Genomic DNA, 22,912 nt, shown 5'->3' on the forward strand with positions numbered 1-22,912 from the left:
ACAGAATAGTGTTGGAACACAGGGAAGTACAGGAAGAAAAGGATTAATGCAGTACCTCTTTGTGCCATCCACAATCACTCAAATCTTTCTCCAATTCTCCCAGAGCCTTCAAATCTCATACCTTTGCTAAGACCTGTGACCAGGAAAACCTATTCTATCAAGGCTCATTGTTATTAGTTCACCGGTCAGTGCAACATCGAGGGCCGAAAGGCTTGTTCTGCACTGTATTGTTCTACGTTCTAGGTTAGCTGGCTTTGAAATCTCACAGGTTTGCAATATATTGAGGTTGTCATTAGCTGTGAGATGTGCGACAAGCTTTTGACAAGTAATGCAGGATTAATCATCAAGGTTAATTTAGGCTGGTCAACAAACTCAGGTTGGAGGTGGTACTTAACACATAATATTGCAAGACGGCAATTAAGATCTTCCAAGTAATCGATGAAAGTAAATCTGGAATTGAAAGCTAGTCTCAGTAATGGTGACCATGAAGCTACTGTTACTTGTCGTGGAAATCCATCTGGTTTACTAGCTTCCTTCAGAAAAGGAAATTTGCCATCCTTATCTAGTCTGGACTACATATTTTAGATTTAGATTTTATTGTCACATGTACTCAAGTACAGATGTACAGAAGTACAGTGAACAGTGTATAATGTCAGCACACAAGGCGCCATGTTAGATACTAGGGTACAAAAAAAACGTAGATACACAGTCATCAACAAACAATGAAATTCACAAGTAATCTTGGAGGAACCTGTTTAAGAGAAATCACAGCACAGAAACTGATAAGTGAATATTTTAAGTGTAGCCTTACAGTAAGTCTGCAGTAGTAAATAGAGTGGGTTCTTTCTTGACTATATGTTATATTGAGATATGTCTCTTTATTAAACTTAAAAATATAAGCCATAAGTATTAAGTTAGCCTGAAGCAGTGTTTTGTAGAGCACTTAGACAGTGCTATTTTCTGGGTCTGTAGATTGAAAGAAGCAAAAATGGCCTTTAGTAGAATGATATGCTCTTCTTGTTGGATGTGGGAATTTAGGAAGAGTTTACATGTCACTGAAGATTATATCTGCAACAAATGCCGTTGGTTGCGAATCCTATCAGATCGAATGGATTGGTTGGAGAGACAGTTAGAGGCAATGAGGAATTTACAAGAGCAAGGGAATGTGATGGAAGGCAGTTATAGGAAGGGAGAAAAGTTGCAGATACAGTCACATAGATGGGCTAACTCCAGGAAAGTTAAGAGGGGTAGGCAGGTGGTGTAGGAGTTTTCTGTAGCCATCTCAATTTCAAACAAGTATACTGGTTTGGAAAATGTAGAGGTGATGGATTTTCAGGGGAATATAGCATAAACATCCAAGTTTCCGATATTGAGACTGGCTCTAAATATTAGGGGAACGTCGGGTTCCAAGAGATCGATTGTTTTCGGGGAATCTCTAGTCCAGCACAGACAGATATTTCTGTGGCCAGCAGTGAAAAATCAGAATGGTGCTAAGATCAAGGATGTCTCAGAGAGAGTGCAGAATGTTCTCAAGGGGGAGAAGGACCAGCAGGAGGTCATTGTACACATTGGAACCAATGACAGAGGAAGGGAAAAGGATGAGATTCTGAAGGGAGAATATACAGTTAGGCAGGAATTTAAAAAGGAGATCTTGAGAGTAGTAAAATCTGGATTACTTCCAGTGCTACAAGCTAGTGAGGGTAGAAAGGATAGAACTGGTGAACGCATGGCTGAGGAGCTGTTGTATGGGAGAAGGATTCACATTTTTGGATCATTGGAATCTGTTCTGTGGTAGAAGTGACGTGTACAGGAAGGATGGATTGCACCTAAGTTGGAAGGAGACTAATATACTAGCAGGGGAGATTTGCTAGAGCTGCTCAGGAGGATTTAAACTATAAGGGGTGGGGTTGGAGAGGGGAAGAGAAAGACCCAGAAAGATAGTGAGGAAAGAGATCAATCTGAGACTGGTACAGTTGAGAAAAGAAGCGAGTCAAACAGTCAGGGCAGGCAGGGATAAAGCTGAGAACAAAGTAGGACTGATAAATTAAACTGCATTTATTTCAAAGCAAAAGGCATAACACAGAAGGCAGATGAACACAGGGCATGAAACTGGGATATTGTAGCAATTACAGAAACATGGCTCAGGGATGGACAGATTGGCAGCTTAATGTTTCAGGATAGAAATGCTACAGGAAGGACAGAAAGGGAGGCAAGAGAGGAGGGTGAGCAGCATTTTTGTTAAGGGATGGCATTACAGCTGTACTGACGGAGGATATTCCCGGAAAAACATCCAGGGAAGTTATTTGGGTTGAACTGAAAAATAAGAAAGGAATAATCACCTTATTGGGATTGTATTGCATACCCCTAGTCAGAGTGAAATTGAGAAACAAATTTGTAAGGAGATCTCAGTTATCTGTAAGAATAATAGGGTGTTTATGGTAGGGGATTTTGACTTTCCAAACATAGATTGGGACTGCCATAGTGTTAAGGATTTAGGTGGACAGGACCTTGTTAAGTGTGTGCAAGAAAATTTTCTGATTCAACATGTAGATGTATCTATGAGAGAAAGTGCAAAACTTGACCTACTCTTGGGAAATAAGGCAGGGCAAGTGACTGAGGTGTCAGTGGGGGAGCCAGTGACCATAATTCTATTAGTTTTAAAATAGCGATGGAAAAGGATAAACCAGATCTAAAAGTTGAAATTATAAACTGGAGTAAGACTAATTTTGACGGTATTGGGAAAGAAATTTCAAAAGCTGATTGGGGATCAGATGTTCGCAGGTAAAGGGACGGCTGGAAAATGGGAAGCCTTCAGAAATGAGATAAGATTCCAGAGAAAGTATATTCCCGTTAGGGTGAAAGAAAAGGCTAGTAGATAAAGGGAATGCTGGATGACTAAAGAAATTGAGAGTTTGGTTAAGAAAAAGAAGGAAGCAAATGTTAGATATAGACAAGATAGATCGAATGAATCCTTACAAGAGTATAAAGGCAGTAGGAGTATACTTAAGAGGGAAATCAGGAGGGCAAAAAGGGGACATGAGATAACTTTGGCAAATAGAGTTAAGGAGAATCCAAAGGGATTTTACAAATACATTATGCACAAAAGGGCAAGTAGGGAGAGAATAGGGCCCCTCAAAGATCAGCAAGGTGGTCTTTGTGGGGAGCAACAGGAGATGGAGAAGATACTAAAGGAGTATTTTGCATCAGTGCTTACTGTGGAAAAGGACGTGGAAGATAGAGAATGTTGGGAAATAGATGGTGACATCTTCAAATATGTCCACATTACAGAGGAGGAAGTTCTGAATGTCTTGAAAACATACAAGTGGATAAGTCCTCAGGACCTGATCAGGTGTACCCTAGAACTCTTTGGGAAGCTAAGGAAATGATTGCTGGGCCACTTGCTGAGATTGTTGTATCATCGATAGACATAGGTGAGGTGCCGGAAGACTGGAGATTGGCTAATGTGGTGCCACTGTTTAAGAAGGGTGGAAAGGACAAACCAGGGAACTGTAGACCAGTGAGGCTGACCTCGGTGGTGGGCAAGTCGTTGGAGGGAATCCTGAAGGACAGGATGTATTTGGAAAGGCAAAGACTGATTAGGGATAGTCAACATGGCTTTGTGCGTGGGAAATCATGTCTCACAAACTTGATTGAGTTTTTTGAAGAAGTAACAAAGAAGATTGATGAGGCCAGAGTGGTGGATGTGATCTATATAGACTTCAGTAAGGCATTCGACAAGGTTCCCCATGGGAGACTGGTTAGTAAGGTTAGATCTCATGGAATTCAAGGAGAACTAGCCATTTGGATACAGAACTGACTCAAAGATAGAAGACAGAAGGTGGTGGTGGAGGGTTGTTTTTCAGACTGGAGGCCTGTGACCAGTGGAGTGGCATAAGGATCAGTGCTAGGTCCACTACTTTTCATCATTTATATAAATGATTTAGATGTGAGCATAACAGGTACAGTTAGTAAGTTTGCAGATGACACCAAAATTGGAGGTGTAGTGGACAGCAAAGGTTACCTCAGATTACAACGGGATCTTGATCAGATGGGCCAATGGGCTGAGAAGTGGCAGATGGAGTTTAATTCAGATAAATGTGAGGTGCTGCATTTTGGGAAAGCAAATTTTAGCAGGACATATACACCTAATGGCAAAGTCCTAGGGGGTGTGGCTGAACAAAGAGACCTTGGAGTGCAGGTTCATAGCTCCTTGAAAGTGGAGTCGCAGGTAGATAGGATAGCGAAAAAGGCATTTAATATGCTTTCCTTTATTGGTCAGAGTATTGAGTACAGGAGTTAGGAGGTCATGTTGCGGCTGTACAGGACATTGGTTAGATCATGTTTGGAATATTACGTGCAATTCTGGTCTCCTTCCTATCGGATGGATGTTGTGAAACTTGAAAGGGTTCAGAAAAGATCTATAGGGAGAGGTCAAAAAGGCTGGGGCTGTTTTCCTTAGAATGTCTGAGGCTGTGGGGTGACCTTATTGAGGTTTATAAAATCATGAGGGGCATGGATAGGATAAATAGACAAAGTCTCTTCCCTGGGGTAGGGGAGTCCAGAACTAGAGGGCATAGGTTTAGGGTCAGAGGGGAAAGATATAAAAGATACCTAAGGGGCAACTTTTTCACACACAGGGTGGTGCGTGTATGGAATTGGCTGCCATAGGAAGTGGTGGAGGCTGGTACAATTGCAACATTTAAAAGGCATTTGGATGGGTATATGAATAGGAATGGTTTGGAGGGGTATAGGCCAGATGCTGGCAGGTGAAGTTGGACCGAAGGGTCTTTTTCCGTGCTGTACATCTCTATGACTCTAGAAACAGAAACAGAATCACGGTGGCACAGTGGTTAGCACTGCTGCATCACAGCGCCAGAGACCCGGGTTCAATTCCCGCCTCAGGCGACTCTCTGTGTGGAGTTTGCACATTCTCCCCGTGTCTGCGTGGGTTTCCTCCGGGTGCTCCGGTTTCCTCCCACACTCCAAAGATGTGCAGGTTAGGTGAATTGGCCATGCTAAATTGCCCATAGTGTTAGGTAAAGGGGTATGGGTAGATGTAGGGGTATGGGTGGGTCGCGCTTCGGCGGGCGGTGTGGACTTGTTGGGCCGAAGGGCCTGTTTCCACACTGTAAGTAATCTAATTTAATCTAATCTAATTAAAAAGTTAAATATTACTTCATAGAATAAGTATAAATTTTAAAAAATTAAGGTAATGGTACCAGCAATGTTGGAATGGAAATGGAAATTTGTGATGGGCAATAAATGCGGCCTTGGCTAAGAACCCACATCCCATGAGAAAATGTACAAAAAGTGGCCAAGTAAAGATGACAAATGGGCCTTCATTCACAACGCTAGCAGCAGCAGAGAATTCAAGAGCATCTCCATTGTGTGATGTCATCAGAAGGGTGAATTCGAATACATTTTTTTGCATGTCGAGCATAAGGGACTCAACAATGGAAGAAAATCCTTCAGCGCAGCACTTGTGAATCATTTACTGTAAGTGGTTGCAGTCCACCTCCATGCACAAATAAGTAATAATTCTTTTTGATTTCATGATAAAGAGTAATGCTGTCAAAATATTTAACACATGAAATAACTATACTTACCTGAGATTCCGAATGGCAACAATTATAGCAATGACCGCTGTGATAACCAGAATTAAAATATATGAAGGCAAAATCAATGTGTTCAAAAGTCTTTGGAAAGTATCAGAAGGCAGAAGGCCAAAAGCTTCTTCACACAGGTATAACTTAGCATCAAAATCCCTAAACATGAAGAGAAAAAACATTTTAAGTCAATATATTTGCATACAAGGGGTGTTGATAATCTCAATCTGATACTAGTTTACTTTATTAAATTCTTTGAGGTAAACATTTTTCAATATATATTATGGTGTTCACGTATCCTGGTGGCTAGTTTCCTGCCCGTTTGTCTGATGGAATGTTTGTTACAGTCCTTGCATGGTATTTTGTATATGACGTTGGTTTTACTGATCATTGGTACAAGGTCCTTTAGGTTCATCAGGAGCTGTTTCAATGTATTTGAAGGTTTGTGGGCTACCATGATGCCTAGGGGTTGGAGTAGATTAGACTCCCTACAGTGTGGAAACAGGCCCTTCGGGATACACCAACAAGTCCACACCAACCCTCCGAAGAGTAACCCACCCAGACCCCTTTCCCTCTGACTAATGCACCTAACACTATGGGCAATTTAGCATGGCCAATTCACTTGACCTGCACATCTTTGGACTGTGGGAGGAAACCCACGCAGACACTGGGAGAATGTGCAAACTCCCACACAGAGTCACCCAAGGTGGGAATCGAACCTGGGTCCCTGGTGCTGTGAGGCACCAGTGCTAACCACTGAGCTACCGCGCCACCCAGTAGTCTGGTTATCATCTCCAAAATGTCTTTGATATATGGTAGTGCAGCTAGAGTATCTGGACGTGTTGTGTCTTTCTAATTAGGTTTGTTGTTGAAGAATCGATGGATAAGCCACCAGGATACACGAACACCAACTAGCCACTAAAGGACATGACCAACTATCACTAGTATCCTTACACACAGTCAAAGAGGAATACCAGTTCAATGGGCACAATACATACATTCTGAGACAGGCTAAACAAAGGCACGCACGGGGATTCCTAGAAGCCTGGCATTCAAACTGCAACTCCATCAAACACATCGATCTGGACCCCATTTAGCAACATCTCAGAAAAAGAACCGGTACCACCCATCACAACAGACCAAGACACATTAATAGAAAGCAGGACAGAACACCAGCGCTTCAACGGTGGCTCACTGATGATGTTACCTAGCATGGTGACGAAACGTCTGAGAACAATCTACCAGCTCAGCAAGCAAACTTAGAATCATGTCAGGTTCCTAACAAAATGGCATATTTTGGAGATTTAGCTTCCCCCATTTCCACCTGTGGTTGAACCTACCTCACGCTGTAGCAAGCAGCTATTGAGGCAAACATTTTACCACTTAAAAAGGAATTTTTCCATTTTAAAAATATAAGTCAAGGAAAAAGCAGCAAAATGGAATTAGACAACTCCAGTACAGATGCAACAGACTGAATGTCTCTCCTCTCCTCCCAACCCCTAACGGTGTAAATGGTATGATTCTATGAAAGGAATTAACACAGCTATTAAGCTGACAGTTATTTTCATAATTAAATTCAACTCTCCTTTTTTCTCAATAATCATAGAAAATAGAAGGACAGCTTGACAAAGCAGCTAAAGAGAGGCATAGAGTCATAGCACGGAAAGACTCCTTGGCCCAACACATTCTTGCTGACTAGGTTTCCTAAACTGAACTAGACCCATGTAATAAAATGGATTGATACTTACATTTGGCCCATATTCCTCTAACCTTTCCTATCCACGTACTTGTCCAAATGTCTTTTAAATATTGTAATTATACCTGCCTCTACCACTTTCTTTCTATTTACACACTACCATGATAGAGAAAACATTGCCCCTCATGTTTCTGTTAAAACCTTTCTCCTCCACCTTAAACCTATGCCCTCTAGTTTTGGACTCCCCTACCAGACCTTGGCAATTCACCTTAGCCATGATTTAATAGACCTGTATATAGGTCCCCCCTCAGCCTCCTATGCTCCAGAAAAAAATGTTCTAGCCTATCCAGCCTCTCCTGATAACTCAAACCTTCCAGTCTCCGTAACATGCATGCAAATATTTTTTGCACATTTTCCAGTTTAATAACATCTTTCCATAGAAGCGTGACCAGAATTATATGCAGTATTTAGTGGCTTCACCAATGTCTTGTACAGCTGCAATATGACACCCCAACTCCTACACTCAATATTCTGACGAATGAAGGGAAGCTTGCCAAGCGCCTATCTACTACCACTTTCAAGGAACTAGGTACCTGAACCCCTCAGTTCGACAACACTCCCCAGAGCCCTATCATTAACAGTATTACTCCCGCTTTGTCTTATCAAAATGCAACAGCTCACACTTACCTAAATTAAACTTCATCTGCTATTCCTCAGGCCACTGGTCCAGTTGATCTTTTAGATATCAACTATCCACTATAGCGCCAATTTTGCTGTCATCTGCAAACTTACTAACCATGCCTTCCATATTCTCATCCAAATTGTTTATATAAAATGACAATCAACAGTAGACTCAGCACCAATCCTTGCAGCACACAGCTAGTCACAGGCCTCCAGTCTGAAGAACAACCTGCTACTACCACCCTCTGACTCCTACCGCCAAGACAATGTTGTATCCAATTGGTCTAGCTCTCCCTGAATTCCATGTGATCTAACCTTACTAACCAGTCTTCCATGTGGAACCTTGTTGAAGATCTTGCTGAAGCATGAGATACCTTGGCCTTGGAAACAGAAAATAACGTATGACTAGCATTTATGTTGTGCCTTTTTAAAGCTACTAAATGTCTTTACAGCCAATGAAGTACTCAGATGATTATTATGACCATGTATCACTTTGAAAATCAGTGGTGGAATCAGATTCCAAAGAAAATTTTAAAAAGGTAGTTGGACATGAACTTGAAGAGGACTATTGTTCAGGATTATGGGGATAAAGCTGGGAAGTGGAACTGAATTGTGTGGTTCTTTCAAAAAGCTAGCACAAATGTAATGGGTAGGGTAGCCTCCTTCTGTACTGTTAAGAATTGATCACTTTATCTTGTTACAACAACTTGATGTATCATGGTTTGCATGAACATTATAAGCACATTTTTACTTCAGGTTTGAAGTCTGAGGGGGGAGAGGACAGATTACAACTGTAGTCATGCAGCTAGTCTTCTGTACAGGTTGTGAAATGTAATAAGTTGGATTTACATTTGTGTACTATAATAAAAATTGAACTTGTACCTTGTTGCCCCAAATCCAAACTTTGCTTTAAGGAATTTAAAAATATGTTCATCAGATTCAAGCCCTAGAATTTTCTACAATAAAAAGGAAGATACTGATGAGTTCATATTAACAATACCATTAAATTGTTTCCATTCAACACTATTTATCATGGGTTATTCTATCACAAGTTACAATCCAAGATATTAGAATGTAAATAGTTATCAAATGAGAGAAGCCCTGAAGAATTGAAAAGGAATAGAATAATACAAATAATTCAACAAGTATTTCTGTTGCTACACTTACATTAGATTTTGAAATTGTGGATTCATAGAATAAATTACTGATTTATGCATAATGAATTCTGAACAAAGTAGCTGTATTAAGCTTCTGACCAAGATTTGTTGGTCACAGTAAATTTACTTCAACAAGCAGTTTTGATGTTTGGGAATGTGCTATCTATCTAGTATTTCTTCTGTAAACCTGTATAATAAATAAGAGGTTTGAATAGAACATAAATATCCTCACAAATGGACTGTTGGGTCAAATGGACTGTTAATTTTGATTAATAAAAGGATCATAAAGGGGAAGATGCATGTTATTTCACATTGGCAAAAATAACACAAAATGTTGGGAAAGCTCAGCATCTCTCAAGTGAGAAACAGAGTTAATGTTTCAAATCTAGTATGACTTGTCTACAGAATTGAATTTTAATATATACTTGTTAACTGAGGTGGAGTAGCAGCAAAGGGTGGGTGGTGTAAAGACCTACTGCAAAAGATAAAAGGTTGTTAATGGTGGTGAAAAAGGAAAATAAATGTAAAAAGAATGTTAAGCAGCTGTGGAAGAGAGAGAATTGATCCTCTCCATTAAGAATCAAAAAGTGTGGTGCTGGAAAAAGCACAGCAGGTCAGACAGCATCTGAGGAGCAGGCGAGTCGACGTTTCAGGCATAATCCCTTCATCAGGAATGTGGAAGGGGAAGGGGGCTAAAAGATAAATAGGGGGTGGGTAGGCCTGCCTGACCTGCTGTGCTTTCTCCAGTGCCACACTTTTATACTCTGATTCTCCAGCATCTGCAGTCCTCATCATCTCCTCTCCATTAAATGCAAAGTAAAACATGTGTCTGTGAGTGTGCCTGTGTGTTTTTTTTTGGGCGGTGGGGAAGGAGAAAGGAAGAAGGAAGAGATAATGTAAGAGAAATGGAGAAAGAATGTGGTCAGTTTCTCAAATTTTGGAATTCAGTATTGAGTCTTGACGTTGTCATATGGAAAATAAGGTATTGCTCCTCAAACTTGCATTGTGACTTGTTGAAGCATTGTTCTGAAGGGTCAAACTGAACTTGAAATGTTAACTCTTGTTTCTATCTCCAAAGATGCAGCCAGACTTGCTGAGTTTGTCCATCATTCTGTGGTTGCTTCAGATTTCCAACACACACAGTATTTTGCCTTTACCAAAATAAAATCTGGAAGCAACTTGTTTTGGAGTTTCCTCAAAGTTTCACAAAACAGACTTCGACTAATTTTACTTACATACCTTAGTTGCATTATTTGTTAGGATTGCTAAGCTGAATACTACAATTAAATGCAGCAATAGTTTCAAAACTCTTGCAAAAAAACTGCCAGACTTTAAATTCCTCTAAAAGAAAAGGAAAGATAGCAACATTAGATTTCTCATTCCCATAAAAATATGACAGCAAATGTAACAGAGAGAGAGAGAGAGGTTCAAACTCAAAATGCTATGATTTGATAATTCCAAACGTTTAAGTTATTCTAATTTGCTTCAATATTGTACTACACTGACATTGTCTTGGTGCAAATCAATATTATTTCCTTGAAAGCGCAATGTCTCTTAAAAAGACGAACATTTCTTCTACTTTTCTCACCTCATGACAGCCCGTGGTCCTTGCGCCCTCACTCACTTTAGTTGAGTAAAGAATGGAACACATTAATGAAATAGCATCCTCTTGAGGCCATTTGTGTTATGTTTCATTGATTCCGGAATAAAGTAGTTGGGTGTTTGAGTTCATGTTCTCCAAAAATAACACAAATGGCAAGAAGATGGGATTGTGAATGTCCCTGGCTGAACAAATTTGAGTTGGAGAGACCTTTGGCAAATCAGTAGTGGAACTGACAGCCCTTCTGCTTGCTGAGAAATAATTTTACAAATCTGGACTTGGTGAAAATATGAGAATGGGTTTTGACAAGGACTGTGTCAACAGGTATTAATGGGAGACTGGCAGTGCACAGTCACAACCAAAGTCTGTCAGTGCTTAAATGTGGAGCAACTTAAGATGTTTTTCACTTCTAATAAGGTCCTGATATTCCTGCTAATGTGGCCGTTAATAGGGCTGTGGGGAATATTTCTGAGTGAAGCAGGCCCAGAGGTGTGTGAAACAATCAAAGCTTAGCTCCTGCTAAACCAAAAATCTTGCTGTCAGACATTTTTCTTCATTATTCTTTCCTGGGATGTGGGTGGCAGTAGCCAGACCAGCATTGTTTCCTACTCCATATTGCCCTTAGAATAAGTCATTTGCTAGGCCTTTCCAGAGAGTAGTTAAGAGCCAATTACATTGCTTTTGATTTGAACCATAGAGATCAGAAGAGCAAAGAATCACAGATTTTGTTCTCTAAAGGACATAAATAAACTAAAATCCCTCATATTTCTCAAAGGTTAATTTTCCATGTCTCCTCGTGCTTTGTGGGAACTCCCAATGATTGCAGCATTTGGTGGTGAGAGGCTGCCGATCTCCAATTCGGGAGACTGCAGATGGTGTTGGTGGATGATCTCAAGAAGTTCCAAACTTCAGGATGCAGTATCTTAATCACAGTCAGAAAATCCTTAATCCTACAACAAGGGCTCTGGTGGAATGTGAGGGATCAGAGAAAGAATGTCATCAATTCTGAGTCTGGAGTAGCTGCCACTCTTTTGGAGGACACTTTAGCAATTAAAAAAAACACATGAATTAGAAGCAGGAGTAGGCAATGCAGTCCCTTGAGCCTGTACTGTCATTCTACATGATAATTGTTTTCGCTGTAACCTTAAATCTGCTTCTTATGTATCCTTGATAACTTTTCACCCGTTTGCTTAACAAGAATCTGATTATCTATGTCTTAAAAATATTCAAGGACTCTGCTTCCATCACGTTTTAGGAAGAGAGTTCTGGAGACTCATGACTTGCAGAGAAAAGCCTTGCAAACAGATTGGTAAATACTGCTATGATGTCTTGGATACTGCTTTGAACAGTGATATTCGGAGTCATGGCGACTCAGAAGCTGTTTGGACTGCAATGAAAGCAGTGACATCAGTGAATAGATGCTGTGTCACAATGAGCTCCACAGATGCTGATGGAAGTGGCCACACATTCTATGCTAGAAAGGATGAACTCCAATTTCTATGACAAGATTGTGCTTGACTTCTCCATGTTCTTGATCATTGGGTGCAGGCTTTCCAGTGCTGCAAGTATTTAATTACGTGCATCTATCTGCTTTCTTCTGTACCCAAGCCCTTAGTAAAGGCCTCATTTGATTTATCTGCAGCAAAACCTGTATGCAACATTGCTCTTCAGCTAATTAGCATCTGAGCTATCCTCGCCCGACATTCTTCACTTTTGTGTGCCTCCCCCTGGAGTTTGTTTGACGTGGGGAGAAAATAGGTGTTGAAGGGAGAATCAGACCAGATATGAGCCAATTCAATTACAAAGCAGGCTCAAGGGGCTGAATGATGTTATCCTGTGCCTAATTCTTGTTTTCTTGTGTTGGTATCTCCTCACTATCCTTGCCTCTGTCTCAGAAATAGCTGTCAGTCTCTGAGCTGGTGGCTGTGACCTTAAGATCAAGTGATACTGCCATTTCATCTTCACTGTCCTCTTACTTTCTGCACTGACTGGCAAGATTTCAGTTCCTGAATTTCTAAAATGCAAAAGGGCAAATTGAGTTGTGTTGAAGGGAGAGGAGAAAGTGCATGCTTACACTACCTGCAGCTCCTATGTTGGGAGTGATAACTAGATTAAGAGGGAAAAAAAAGTATTCAACCTAACAGGAATGAAGGGCTTTTGCCCGAAATGTCGATTTTCCTGGTCCTTGGATGCAACCTGATCTGCTGTGCTTTATCAGCACCACTCTAATCTAGACTCTGATTTCCAGCATCTACAGTCCTCACTTTTGCCTACATGTACCTAATGTGTGTATCATAGTTGAATGGCTGCTGGTATGTGCAAACCCTGATTTGTAGATATGTGATTTAACAGTACTAAGGGTAACGGTGAAGCAAAGCACATTAATTAGAGTGGTGGATAGAAAATTGGTAGTATATGGAGATAGAGAGAATGGATCAGTGGATTAGGCTATGGTGCAGACACAATATACCATAAAAATATTAGTTCACTGACCACTATACTCAAGTCAGGTCATTAAATTTGTCCCATTTTGTGGAGAATGCATCATGGCATTGAACTCCACCAGTACCTGTTTCTAATGCCTCTTGAGCACATGTTTACAAATCCTCTTGCCTCTTCTTTCCACCTCACCCATTAACATTTTCAGTTCATTTCACTGTCTTAGATTGGACCATTGTTCAAATCACCATATAGTCACTTGAAAATACAGTCACCACTTCTTGGCAGCCCATAATGCATCTCCCTTTTAAGTGATACCTTTAAAGTGATTAGCCACTCATGATATCAGGCATCCTGCTAATTTGTGCAGCCAATGATCAATGTAAATTACACTTGCTGCAACCAGCTCTCATTCAAAAGACCAGGAAATGGCAATATAAAGATGTAGCTTGCATCACAAGGGACTAGCACAGGTTAAAATGCAAGCACATTCCAACAACGTTTTCAGCAGTTTGTGAATTACTCCCTGTACATTCTTTTTAATTTAGGATATTTCCTACCTGTATTTCAAAATCAATATAATAACTATATGAAATCAAGTTTGCATTCAATAATGTTATTACTACCTGCAGATGCCGCACTATTAAAGCAGCCAGAATGAAACTTAGAACCAATGATCCCAGGAGCATGGAGTTGTTAAACTGCAGGATCCAGACAAGAAGCAAAGAAGCTATATGCACAAGGTATAGTGATGTAACCTGCAATAGAAGCAATATGATTTCAACGAATTGTTTTGGAAACAGAAACATGCAAAAATATGAACCATGCAATTAGAATTTCTCACACAAAATAAATTTTGAAATCCAAAAATACAGAAAACTGTGAATCACATTTGTGCATTGTATTAAGATATTAAAAGAAAATAATACTTTAAATTTCTCACATTCACTAAAAGCAGACAGCTAAATGTGGCTTTTTCTAACAAAACTTTAGAATCTACAGTGATCATAGCAGTTATCTATTTTACAATGACATTTAGCCTTCTCTTTGTTTATTCTGTTTTAAGAAGTGTCTGGCCAGCAGTTTTAAAAATTCCCAGAAGCCAACTTCTACGTAATCACCATTTCAAACACTAAATTAAACTGACTTTTTAATTGAAAGCTCACTGAAGGTCTGGTTTTAAAATAGATTTAGTATACTTTTTAACTGTACTTTGAAAGCATTACATTAAAATAACTATATGTGATGGCCTCAAGTAGGAGCATGTGGATGTGGGAAAAAATACAGATAAATAATCTCACTTGTTTTAAGCAAGCGCTTACAATACAATACACCACAAAACAGGCCCCTCCGCGCCACCCACCCCCCCCATTCACGTATCTATCAAGATACACTTTAAATGTTGCCAACATGCCTGCTTCCACCAGCTCCACTGGCAGTGCATTCGAGGCACCCACCATCCTGTGTGAAAAAGTTTCCTCACATTTCTCCCCTAAACATTCTCTCTGTCACTTTGAATTTGTGCCTTCTTGTAGTTGACCTTTCTACCTGGGAACAAGTCTCTGACTATCTATGCCTCATAATTTTGTAGACATCTAACAGGACGCCCCTCAGCCACCTTCTTTTCAGTTTTAGATAGAGGATTGTGCAGGATTTCTGTGCTCAGTTCCTCTCTTCTCCAGTGATTTAGTCTCCCACATCCACATGTAATTTGTGAATTCAGCAAAGGCATCAGTATAAAAACTGAAAGAACTGTGGACACTGTAAATTGCTGGAAAAGCTCAACAAGTCTGGAAGAGACAGAAACTGAGAGAGAAATCAGAGTTAATGTTTCCGGTCGAAAGACGCTTCCTCAGGACTCAAGTTCCGAGAAAGAGTCACTCAACCCAAAATGTTAACTCTGATTTCCCTCCACAGATACAATCAGACCTACTGAACTTTTCCAGCAACTTCAGTTTTTGTTTCAAAGGCACTTTTGCCTGACAGTTCACTGAGAATGTTTAAATGAAAATGGTAATTTTATTGAACAGTTTATTCTTTCTATAACATTGAACAAACCAATCTTCTAATAGACTACAGTGAAATTCAAATTTCACACCATCACTGCAAAATTAATAACCTTTGCAAAGCCTGTAAGCATTCTCTTTGAAATGTTTTCCAAAACCCAGAAGCTTATACATGAACTGACTAAGTTCCTTCCTCCAATCACAGGGCTTCTTCATACACATGTTGTATATTAATCTCCACCCATGCAATCCAACACTGAAATCAGCTTGTTGAATTAATCTGGATTCTTCTCTCCCAGGCTACATTTCTTATGTTATCTTATACATGCACACACAAGATTTATTGCACAGTGTTAACCCACATATTACCTTTGATGCAGGCACCATATCTAAACAGTCCATGGAAAAGAGAGCCAGGGCTTGTATTAGCAAAATAAATTGGTTAAACTGCCAGGTAATGCAGAAAAGGAATGTTGATATTATAATCAATGTGAATGACCACCACTGAAAATACAGGAAAAGAATAAATTAAATCATAAACAAGGAATGATATTCATTTTGAGGATTTATGCATTCTAATTGCAATGTATTTTTAGTGGTTCAACTCTTCATTTGTCAATTTGTCAGAATAAGTAAAATCTGAGAACCTGAATACATTAGCTGTGAAATCTAAACAAAGTGGAAAGTTTAATCTCAACTTTCAAGAACAATATAATGTTATGTATGTACAGATGGATAATATTAAAGTTTAATTCAGTAAATCATTTCCTTTTTGTTTGGTGATTTTGTTAGAGTGCATTGTAAGACTAGGCTTTTGGCTGTGCCATTGCTGAAAATGTACCAGGAAACCTCTGTTACTTATGGCATGAGGAGCACAATGACAAAGCTGATGCTATTAGAAAGCAAGATTTTTTAAATAATGATTGTAATAAAGTGGAAATTTTTGAAGTGAAATGGGGAACTGACAATTTTTGATGCTGTTAGGAATTTTTTTGACATATTATTTGGATAGTGTACTGAAGATTAATTTTCCTAATGTTTGCAGAAATTAATAACTCCAAAATTTAACTGAGAAGTAACAATATTTACTGAGGTTCTGCAGTGAGTTACATAGCTAATGTATATGTTCAACAAGGAGAAAGGAAAGCGCTGAGCAGAAACTAAAATAGATGGCATGAAGAACCAACCAGCGCTGCTGCCCACCACCCTGACTGAATCAATTTCCAGACCTAGAGGGAGTGCAACAGGAAGTTGCCAAGACAGCATGGCTGATCGGTCATCACTTGTAAAAACTAATTAACATGAAATAAGTGCAGTCTGCTCATATGCTGGCATCACGGTGCACCGAACACGATGATGTGCACAAGTGCTGTTGATGTCAGTCATGGCATTAGGATGTCAGTAACATATGTGCAGATGCATTCTAAACCTTGTCAGGCCAGTTGACATCACTGGCCCTACCTGTGCACATGCAGGGGTCAATGGTCATTTTATTGGCCATTCTGAGTAGCACATTAAAATGCTGGAGTTATAAGATCATAAGACAGAGGAGCAGGAGTAGGCCATTTTGTCTTTCAAACTTGATCTGCCATTCAAGAATATCGTGGCTGATCTAATTGTGACCTTAATTCCACCTCCTGCCTGTGCCCCCTCCACAACCCTTTACTCCCTTGTGCATCAAAATCTATTTAATTCTGCACTGAACATATTCAATGAGCCAGCCTCCAATGTTTGCTAAGGAGGAAAATCTTTAAAGACTAATAACTCTTAGCGAATAAATTTCTCCTCATTTTAGTCTTAAATGGGAGATCCCTTGAACATAAACCCAAGTTCTAGACTCACCACCGAATGGAAACAAACATTCTCTCATAATCAACCTTGCCAAGCCTCCTCAGAACATTGGATGTTTCAATAAGATCATCCTTGATTCTTCAAAACTCCATTTTGAGACAATCCCTTCATCCTAGGAATTAACCTAAGTGAACCTTATTTGAATTACTTTCATATAAGTATATTCTTCCTTAAATATGGAGACAAAACAAAACATGTACACATTACTTAGCCTGACTAATGCCTGTACAGCTTCAGCAAAACTTCACTACTTTTGTATCCCTTTAATGAATGTCAACATTCTACTTGTCTTTCTAACTACTTGCTGTACCTACCTTGTGACCCATGTGTAAGGACACCCAGATTTTTCTGTACCCAATATCCTGCAGTCTCCTTTCATTTAAATAATATTCTGCTTTACTGCTGTTTCCCTCGAAGTGGAGATGTTTCCACATTATACCTCATCTACCAACTTTTTCTTCCCCCCCAGTCCAGTGACAATCTATCTATGCCCCTTTGCTGACTTTTTGTTTCCTCCTCACAATTTAGGTACCAAACTATTTTTGTATCTACCAGAAAATCTGGCTACAATACACAGTCTACCGTTTCATCCAAATCATTCATAGAAATCTAAAATAATTGAGATGCTAGCACTGATTGCTGTGGCACCCTACTAACAATCCCACAACCAAACTAATATACCACTTCCAACACTGTGAGGTCCCACCTTGTGTGGTACCTGTTGTGACACTTTATTGATTGTCTTTTGGATATCTGAAAATACCATGCAGACAAAGGGGGACCAGGCAACAAAGATATACATCGTTATATCCTCAAAAAACCTTTTAGAAATGTCAACATGATTTCTCTTTCACAAAAGCATGCTGACTCTGCTTGAATAGAATACAGAACAGTACAGCACAGGAACAGGCCCTCATCCCATTATGTGCCAATACATGCCATTCTAAACTAATCTCATCTGCCTGCACATGGTCCATATACTTCTATTCTCTGCCTGTTCATGTGTCTGTCTAAATGCCTCTTAAACATTGCTATTGTGTCTGCTTCTATCATTCCCCTGACAGCACTTTCCAGGCAGCTACCAAGAACAAAGAACAAAGAGAACCAAGAAAATTACAGCATAGAATAAGGCCCTTTGGCCCTCCAAGCCTGCACTGATCCAGATCCTCTATCTAAACCTGTCGCCTATTCTCTAAGGATCTGTATACCTCTGCTCCCTGCCCGTTCATGTGTCTTTCTAGATACATCTTACATAATGTTATTGCACCTACCTCTACCATCTCTGCTGGCAACATGTTTCAGGCACCTGGGGATTAGTCCACCTTAAAGCCTTTTAGAATATCCAATACTTCCTCCCTCCTTATGCCAACCTGACCAACCTGATCAAGAATAAATAAAAACCTTTCCCTAACCTCAACATCCATCATGTCCCTCTCCTTGTTGAATGCCAATGCAAAGTGCCCACTGAGAATCTTACCCATTTTCTCTGACTCCACACATAACTTTCCTCCATTGTCCTTGACTGGGCCAACCCTTTCTATAGTTACCCTCAGATATGAATAAAAGGTGTTGGGACTTTCCTTAACCTGGTTTGCTAAAGATATTCATGACCCCTTTTAGCCCTCTTAATTCCTCGTTTCAGATTAGTCCTACTTTCCTGATATTTGTTCAAAGCTGCTTCTGTTTTCAGTTGCCTAGACTTTATGTATACTTCCTTTTTCCTCTTAGCTAGTCTCACAATTTCACCTGTCATCCATGGTTCCCTAATGTTGCAATTTCTATCCCTCATTTTCACAGGGACATGTCTCTCCTGTACTCTAATTAACCTCTCTATAAAAGCCTCCCACATATCAAATGTGGATTTACCCTCAAACAGCTGCACCCAATCCACATTCCCCAGCTCATGCCAAATTTTGGTATAGTTGGCCTTCCCACAATTTAACACTCTTCCTTTAGGACCACTCTTACCTTTGTCCATTAATGTTCTAAAACATACGGAATTGTTATCACTATTCCCAAAGTAATCCCCTACTGAAACTTCAACCACATGGCTGGACTCATTCCCCAACACCAGGTCCTGTACGGCCCCTTCCCAAGTTGGACTATTTACATTCTGCTCTTTAAAACCCTCCTGGATGCTCCTTACAAATTCTGATCCATCTAGACCTCTAACATTAAGTGAATCCCAGTCAATGTTGGAAAAATTAAAATCTGCTATTACCACCATCCTGTTGCTCCTACATCTTTTCATAATCTGTTTATATATTTGTATGTCTAGTTCACGCTCACTGTTGGGAGGCCTGTACTAACAGTCCCAGCATCGTTACCGCACCCTTCCTATTTCTGAGCTCTGCCGATATTACCTCACTGCTCGAGTTTTTCATAGTGCCCTCTTTCAGCACAGCTGTGATATCCTCTTTGACCAGTAATGCAACTCCTCCACCCCTTTCACCTCCCTTTCTATCCCATCTGTAGCACCTATATCTTGGGATATATAGTTGACAATCTTGCCCTTCCCACAATCAAGTCTCAGGAATAGCAATAACATCATACTCCCGGTACTAATCCAAGCCCTAAAGTTCATCTGCCTTAGCTACTACACTTCTTATATGAAAACAAATGCAGCTCAGACATCTGTCCCTTTGTGTTCATCATCTGCTCCCTGCCTACTCTTCCACTTAGTCACGCTGATTTCATTATCTAGTTCTTTACAGGTTTTAGTTACTACCTCCTTACCGTCCACTAACCTCCTCATTTGGTTCCCATTCCCCTGTCACATTAGCTTAAACCCTCCCCAAAAGCATTAGCAAAAACACCACATAGGACACTGGTTCCAGTCCGGCCAAGGTGTGGACCGTCCAATTTGTACTAGTCCCACCTCCCCCAGAATCGGTCCAAATATCCCAAAAATCTGCACCCCTCCCTCCTGTATCATCTCTTAAGCCAGCATTCATCCTGCCTAATCTTTCATTTCTATTCTGATTAGCACGTGGTACTTGCAGCAATCCTGAGATTACTACATCTGACATCCTGCTTTTTAACTTGGCTTCTAGCTCCCTAAATTCTGCTTATAGGACCTCATGCCATTTTTTTTAAACCTTGATCATTGGTGTCTATATGCACCACGACAGCTGCTGTTGGCCCTCTCCCTTCAGAATGTTTTAAGACATCCCTGACCCGTGCACTTGGGAGGCAACATACCATACGGGACTCTCATTTTTGACCACAGAACCGCCTATCCACACCACTTGCAATTGAATCCCCTATGACTATAGCCCTCCCACCCTTTTTCCCACCCTCCTGAACAGTACAGCCAGCCATGTTGCCTCGAACCCAGCTACTGCTGCATTCCCCCGGTGAGCCATCTCCCCCAACAGCATCCAAAATGGTATATCTGTTTTGGAGGGAGATGACTGCAGGGGACACCTGCACTGGCCTCCTGCTCTTTCTCTGCCTTTTGGTCGCCCATTCCCTTTCTCCCCCAGCAATCCTAATCTGTGGTGTGACTGATTCACTAAACATGCTATCTATGACTTCCTCAGCATCGCGGATGTTCCAAAGTGAGTTCACTCGTCATGCAATCTAACAAGAGCTGCAGCTGGACACACCTTCTGCACATGAAAGTGACAGGGAGATTAGCCACGTCCCTGAGCTTCCACATTGATCAAGAGGAGCATACCACTCTTTGTAAACAATAAAAACTTGCTTTGCACATCTCCTTTACATTTTCCCATTCTCACGTTAAACCTATGCCCCCTAGTATTTGACATTTCCACCCTGGGAAAAGACTCCAACTATCTACCCTATCCCTGCCTCTCATAATTTTATAGAAGCCTATCAAACCCCCATTACCCTTTGGCCCTCAGCCCTTGCAAAAACAATCCAAGGTTGTCCAACCTCTCCATGTAACTTATACCCTCTAGGCAACCTCCTGGTAAAGTTCTTTTACATCGTCTCCAAAGCTCCCATAACCTTCCTATAATGTGGTGACCAGAACTGCACACAATACTCCAAAAGTTTTATGCAGATGCAACATGACTTGCCAAGTTATACTCAATGGCCTCATTGATGAAGTGTGCCGTATGCCTTCTTTGACACCTTATCCGCATGTTACCACCTTCTGGGAGCATCGGTGAGGACTCGTTGGGCCAAATGGCCTGTTTCCTCACTGTTGGGAATCTGATCTAAGGTTTCTGCCATTTTCTGTATACTTTCTTCTTGTATTTGACCTCCCAAAATGCATCATCTCACTTTTGTCCCAATTAAATTTCCTCTCCCATTTCTCCGTCCAACTGATCTATACCCTGCTGTATTCTTTGACAAATTTCCTCACTGTCTACAACTCAAAGTGTTGGGTTGTCTGCAAACCTACTAACCAGACTACCTACATTTTCCTCCCAATCATTGATATAAATTACAAAATAACAGACATCCCAGTACTGATCCTCGTGGAACACCACTGGTCACAGACCTTCAGTCAGAAAAAAAAGAGTCCTGCATAACTATACTCAGTCTTCTATGACCAAACCAATTTAGTATTCAACTTACCAACTCACCGTGGATCCCGTGTGTCTCAATCTTCTGAGAAACCTACCCTGATGGACATTATCAAATGCTTTACTGAAATCCATGTAGACAACATCCATTGCCCTACCCTCATCAATCATCTTTGTCACTTCCTCAAAAAACTCAATCGGGTTTGTGAGCCAAAATCTCCCCAATGCAAAACTATGCTGACTATCTCTAATAAGTCCATTCTTTCAAGAGTAAAGAGTAAATTGTGTCCCTTACAACCTTCTCTAATAATTTTCGTACCAACAATTAGGCTCACTGACCTAATTTCCTGGATTATCCCCATTGCCCTTCTTAAACAAAGAAACAACACTGGTTATTCTGCAGTTTTCTGGGACCTCACCTGAGGCCAAAGCCTATACAAAGATCTCTATAAAGGCCCCAGGTAAACTCCTCCCCTGCTTCCCTCAGTATCCCAAGATCAGGCCGTGAGGACTTAGCTACCTTAAAGTCTTTCAAGACACCCAACACTACCTTCTCAATATCGACATGCCCCAGATAACTCAACATACCCCCCCTCATCTTCCCATCATCCATGTCCTTGTCCTTCTCCTTGGTAAATACTGATGCAAAGTATCATTAAGGATCTCACCCACTTCTTCTATCTCCACGCATAAAATTCTCTCTTTGTCCTTGAGCGGAATTACCCTTTCCATGATTGTACTGTTATTTTCTAAATGCCCTACCACTACAACTTATCAAGGTTTCATTGTATTTTTCCAATGATGTTAGGCAAACTAGTCTATTATTTCTCATTTTCTGTCTCACTCCTTTCTTGAATAGTGTTGTTACTTCTGAAGTTTTCAAGTTTGCAAGAACATTTCCAGTATGAAGAGAATTATGGAAGATTATGAACAATGCGTCAATCTCTGCAGCCACTTCTTTTTAGATTCTAGGATGCAGGTTGTAATGTTTGGGATTTTCACTTGAGCTTTAATTGCAAGTCTTAAGTCAATTCAACAGAAACAAAGAAGATATTTTGCCAAAGTTTTCATCATTTACTCATCAGAACATTTGTAAATAATACCAATGTAAAAAGGAAATATTATGTTATACGAGGAGAGTGCTGATGATTGGTTGGAAAGTAAACTTTGATTGGTTGAGGCATTGCCATGGTGCAAAACTCAAGGTCTGTATTAACAAAAGACTATGTCTGTAATTATAACGACCTTTGATTTTAACATTCAATAATTTAATTTACAAACATAGTTCCAAGAGTGAGAAACTTCAGTTGAAAGGAAAGACTGGAGACTTCCTTAAAAATGAGAACAAAGAGGATTGAAGAAGGCAGACCGGTGGACGTG

General features: G+C 40.3%; 1 protein-coding gene across 7 annotated transcripts in view; it reads right to left on the reverse strand.

Annotated features, from left to right (window-relative positions):
- Window positions 1-22,912, reverse strand: part of dpy19l3 (dpy-19 like C-mannosyltransferase 3) — a 78,527-nt gene that overhangs the window by 25,905 nt on the left and 29,710 nt on the right. For 6 of the 7 annotated variants that reach the window (XM_072596159.1, XM_072596161.1, XM_072596157.1 and 3 more), the window contains 5 exons: window positions 15,555-15,689; window positions 13,806-13,937; window positions 10,380-10,481; window positions 8,866-8,939; window positions 5,607-5,765 (listed from right to left, as the gene is read on the reverse strand). In XM_072596159.1, the coding sequence (XP_072452260.1) occupies window positions 5,607-5,765; window positions 8,866-8,939; window positions 10,380-10,481; window positions 13,806-13,937; window positions 15,555-15,689 (602 nt within the window). The remainder of the gene's footprint in view (window positions 1-5,606; window positions 5,766-8,865; window positions 8,940-10,379; window positions 10,482-13,805; window positions 13,938-15,554; window positions 15,690-22,912) is intronic. The other variant, XM_072596163.1, reaches the window with a different exon arrangement.

The sequence above is a fragment of the Chiloscyllium punctatum genome, chromosome 26 (assembly GCF_047496795.1).
Source record: "Chiloscyllium punctatum isolate Juve2018m chromosome 26, sChiPun1.3, whole genome shotgun sequence".
In the NCBI taxonomy this organism is placed as follows: Eukaryota; Metazoa; Chordata; class Chondrichthyes; order Orectolobiformes; family Hemiscylliidae; genus Chiloscyllium; species Chiloscyllium punctatum.